Below are 3,552 nucleotides of genomic sequence, written 5' to 3'. Positions count from 1 at the left end.
ATTTATAATTTTTTGAAGAAATTTTTGGAGGTGGTCTCAGATTTTGCTCATATCTCAGTTATTTATGGACCGATTTTGCAGATTTTCAATAGAAAGCATGTCTAACAGAATTATTAAAGACTTGGATCCTGAAAATATCTGTCGTCTTTAGTAAATTATATTTCAGACAGACAGACGTACATGGATCGACTTCGCTATCTATATGTATCCAGAATATACATATGTATATACTTTATAAATATTTTGTAGAAATTACAATCGGAATGACAATTTTTTTTCTACATAATCGGTGTGATCGCATTTTACAGTATTTGGCTCAGAGAATCAATCCAAAAGCACTTCAAGGGATAGTTTTCAGACAAAGAGTATAAATTCAGACTTTGCGGGATTGACTTACTACATTATCTACATAATTTTGTATTTAGTATTTAGATAAGATATGCTACAGATCACAAATCTTGTTATTAAAACCCATCAATAATATTTTATATTTTCGGTTTTCCCGCTGTAAGTTAAATAAATTTACAAGTTTCATGATTACATTAAGTATTTGTTAAAAACTTCGTTTTTCCCCAGCAGTCACTCCTACAGATAAATAGTTATTAATCAACAACTATACTATCATAAATATAGTGAGTAGACATTCAATATCATAATACCAAGTATTTGGTATGAGATTAGCTCAAACAATATGTATTAAGTAGTTTTCAAATTAAGTATTATGTTACTAGATAGTATTTTGATTCAAAGTAGAGGAAAATCACTTGTTGAATGGCTTTATAACAAGAAAAAGTAAAACAACCCAGCAAAAACTTACATTAAAACGCGCTCTTCACAACTTTTTCATTAGCATTTTAACTTATTATTTTAGTTTTCTGAACGCCTCTAATATCTTCTGGATCCAAATCATGAACAATTCTATCAGACATGCTTCCAAGAAGTTTCCCATTTAAGTTAGTTAGTTAGTTAGTTAGTTAGTTAGTTAGTTAGTAGTTAGTCAGTCAGTCAGTCAGTCAGTTAGTTAGTTAGTTAGTTAGTTAGTTAGTTAGTTAGTTTGTTAGTTAGTTAGTTAGTCAGTCAGTCAGTCAGTCAGTTAGTTAGTTAGTTAGTTAGTTAGTTAGTTAGTTAGTTAGTTAGTAGTTAGTTAGTTAGTTAGTTAGTTAGTTAGTTAGTTAGTTAGTTAGTTAGTTAGTTAGTTAGTTAGTTAGTTAGTTAGTTAGTTAGTTAGTTAGTTAGTTAGTAGTTAGTTAGTTAGTTAGTTAGTTAGTTAGTTAGTTAGTTAGTTAGTTAGTTAGTAGTTAGTTAGTTAGTTAGTTAGTTAGTTAGTTAGTTAGTTAGTTAGTTAGTTAGTTAGTTAGTTAGTTAGTTAGTTAGTTAGTTAGTTAGTTAGTTAGTTAGTTAGTTAGTTAGTTAGTTAGTTAGTTAGTTAGTTAGTTAGTTAGTTAGTTAGTTAGTTAGTTAGTTAGTTAGTAGTTAGTTAGTAGTTAGTTAGTTAGTAGTTAGTAGTTAGTTAGTAGTTAGTTAGTTAGTTAGTTAGTTAGTTAGTTAGTTAGTTAGTTAGTTAGTTAGTTAGTTAGTTAGTTAGTAGTTAGTTAGTTAGTTAGTTAGTAGTTAGTTAGTTAGTTAGTTAGTTAGTTAGTTAGTTAGTTAGTTAGTTAGTTAGTTAGTTAGTTAGTTAGTTAGTTAGTTAGTTAGTTAGTTAGTTAGTTAGTTAGTTAGTTAGTTAGTTAGTTAGTTAGTTAGTAGTTAGTTAGTTAGTTAGTTAGTTAGTTAGTTAGTTAGTTAGTTAGTTAGTTAGTAGTTAGTTAGTTAGTTAGTTAGTTAGTTAGTTAGTTAGTTAGTTAGTTAGTTAGTTAGTTAGTTAGTTAGTAGTTAGTTAGTTAGTTAGTTAGTTAGTTAGGGAAAGACCAAAAAAGTTACATTAGATCCAAAGGCCTTGCAGACCGTGGCGCGTTCTCCAGTCCATTCCGTCTCTGGTTAGAATCGAACTCACGACCAACGTTCTGACCGACTGGGACTCTACCAACTTACCCTTATCGTTATAAAAAATTGAACCAATGAAGCGATAATATCGAAAATTTCTTTAGATAGTACTTGCAAACAACAGTCGCATTTGTTGCAAAAAATATTACATTACAGGGTCACCACACTGATACGAGTCTAGCTAACGTCATAATAATTTAAAAAATAGAAATTTTACATTCATCAATTTCAATATTGCTTTTATTCAAAGTATCATACTTTTTCATACATTTTATCTTAAATTATGTATTTATGAAACTTGTTTCTTAATTGAATGGAAAAGAAAATGAAATTATCAGCCATTAGCCTTCAACCTTGGAATAGAAACTTTTGTATTTTTAAAATAAAACTGTGTAAATAATTTAAAAGCAACATTCACACAATCAATTAAGTCATGTTACCATTTTGTTTCTTTTTTTTTGGTTATAGCTCAATTGCTTTAAAGCGGCTTTTGGCGAATTGTTGCAAAAGTAAAAGAAACGAATTTTAGCGGATTTTTATGTGTGATGACACATTTTACGTCTCAAGAGTTCACATTTCAAATGGAAATTCTAGATTTAGTCACGTAACCTTGGTTAATATAGCTAGACTTAATGCCATGAAGAATTTGACTATAAAAATGTTTTAATGACATGTGTTCAATATTAGTTTGAGATTTAGGTTTCCTAAAGACACATTAGAGGAGTTGAAGTTAAGACATTACAAAAAACACCATGTACAGTAATAAATTGGTCTTGGCCTGTTTAGGTTTAATATGCTTGAGCAGTTGTGTTTGGGCCGGTTCTTATGGTGTTGCTCCTGCCCCCGCCTATCAGGCTGTCTATGCACCCTCCGATTATGCTGCACCAGATGCAGCTGAAGCTGCTGCCTCAGCCATTACCGACATTGCTGCCGCCAAGGCTTCAGCGGCCAAAATCAATAATGTCAACTGGGCTGCTTTGAACAAGTATGGCTATGAAATCGGTAAACCACTTTTGGTGAGAAATTATGGTCCATTGACCAGTTTATACGCGGCTTTGGCTCCTAAACGTAGTTTTGTGGGAACTGTTGATGCAGGTGTGTGTTGCTTGCAATTTATTTTTCTTTTCAGTGGTTTTATTGTAAAGAATTTTAATAATTTTTCTATTTTTCTTTTTCTGTGCCCTTTAGGTTTCTATAAAGATTCTTATGGTAATATTAAATTCAGTGATGAATTTGCTGTCGGTGCTATTGCCATTTAAGTTTTTGTTGATTGTATCAACTGTTTGCGAAAAAAACAATGTGATAAAAATGTGTTAATACCTTAATAGAACACATCAGCTAGTGATATTTAGCTTGTAAATAAAAAATGAAACTTTAGCAAAATTTATTTGCTTTTTGTTACCAAAAATTTTTAATTATTTTGTTTTTATTGGGTGGATTTAAATGCAGTTTTATATTGCCAAGAATTAGGTCGTTTGATAAATTTTTTGTAAATTTTACAATGTATTCTAAAGTCTGTATGACTGCAGGGAACAAAACCAACAATGTCATGACAATGACAACCATTAT

At 30.3% G+C, this 3,552-nt stretch overlaps 1 protein-coding gene across 1 annotated transcript; it reads left to right on the top strand.

Annotated features, from left to right (window-relative positions):
• Nucleotides 1-2,735: 2,735 nt before the first annotated feature.
• Nucleotides 2,736-3,308, top strand: LOC119612183 (chorion protein S16). Its single transcript, XM_037967914.1, has 2 exons — nucleotides 2,736-3,078; nucleotides 3,172-3,308. Exons 1-2 carry the CDS (start codon nucleotides 2,736-2,738, stop codon nucleotides 3,240-3,242), a joined length of 414 nt encoding a protein of 137 aa, XP_037823842.1. The 3' UTR covers nucleotides 3,243-3,308.
• Nucleotides 3,309-3,552: the final 244 nt, after the last annotated feature.

Source organism: Lucilia sericata, unplaced genomic scaffold (genome assembly GCF_015586225.1).
Source record: "Lucilia sericata isolate MDLA Ls3-8-SP2 unplaced genomic scaffold, ASM1558622v1 Contig001620F_arrow, whole genome shotgun sequence".
Lineage (NCBI taxonomy): Eukaryota > Metazoa > Arthropoda > Insecta > Diptera > Calliphoridae > Lucilia > Lucilia sericata.
The sequence above is the reverse complement of the archived record's forward strand: the minus strand, read 5'-3'. Positions and strand labels throughout refer to the sequence as shown.

Excerpts from the sequence above, each read along its gene's own strand:
- LOC119612183 (XM_037967914.1), top strand. The coding sequence starts at position 2,736 with ATGTACAGTAATAAATTGGTCTTGGCCTGTTTAGGTTTAATATGCTTG. Across the intron at positions 3,079-3,171 it reads TGTGGGAACTGTTGATGCAG|GTTTCTATAAAGATTCTTAT; the intron begins GTGTGTGTTGCT and ends TGTGCCCTTTAG.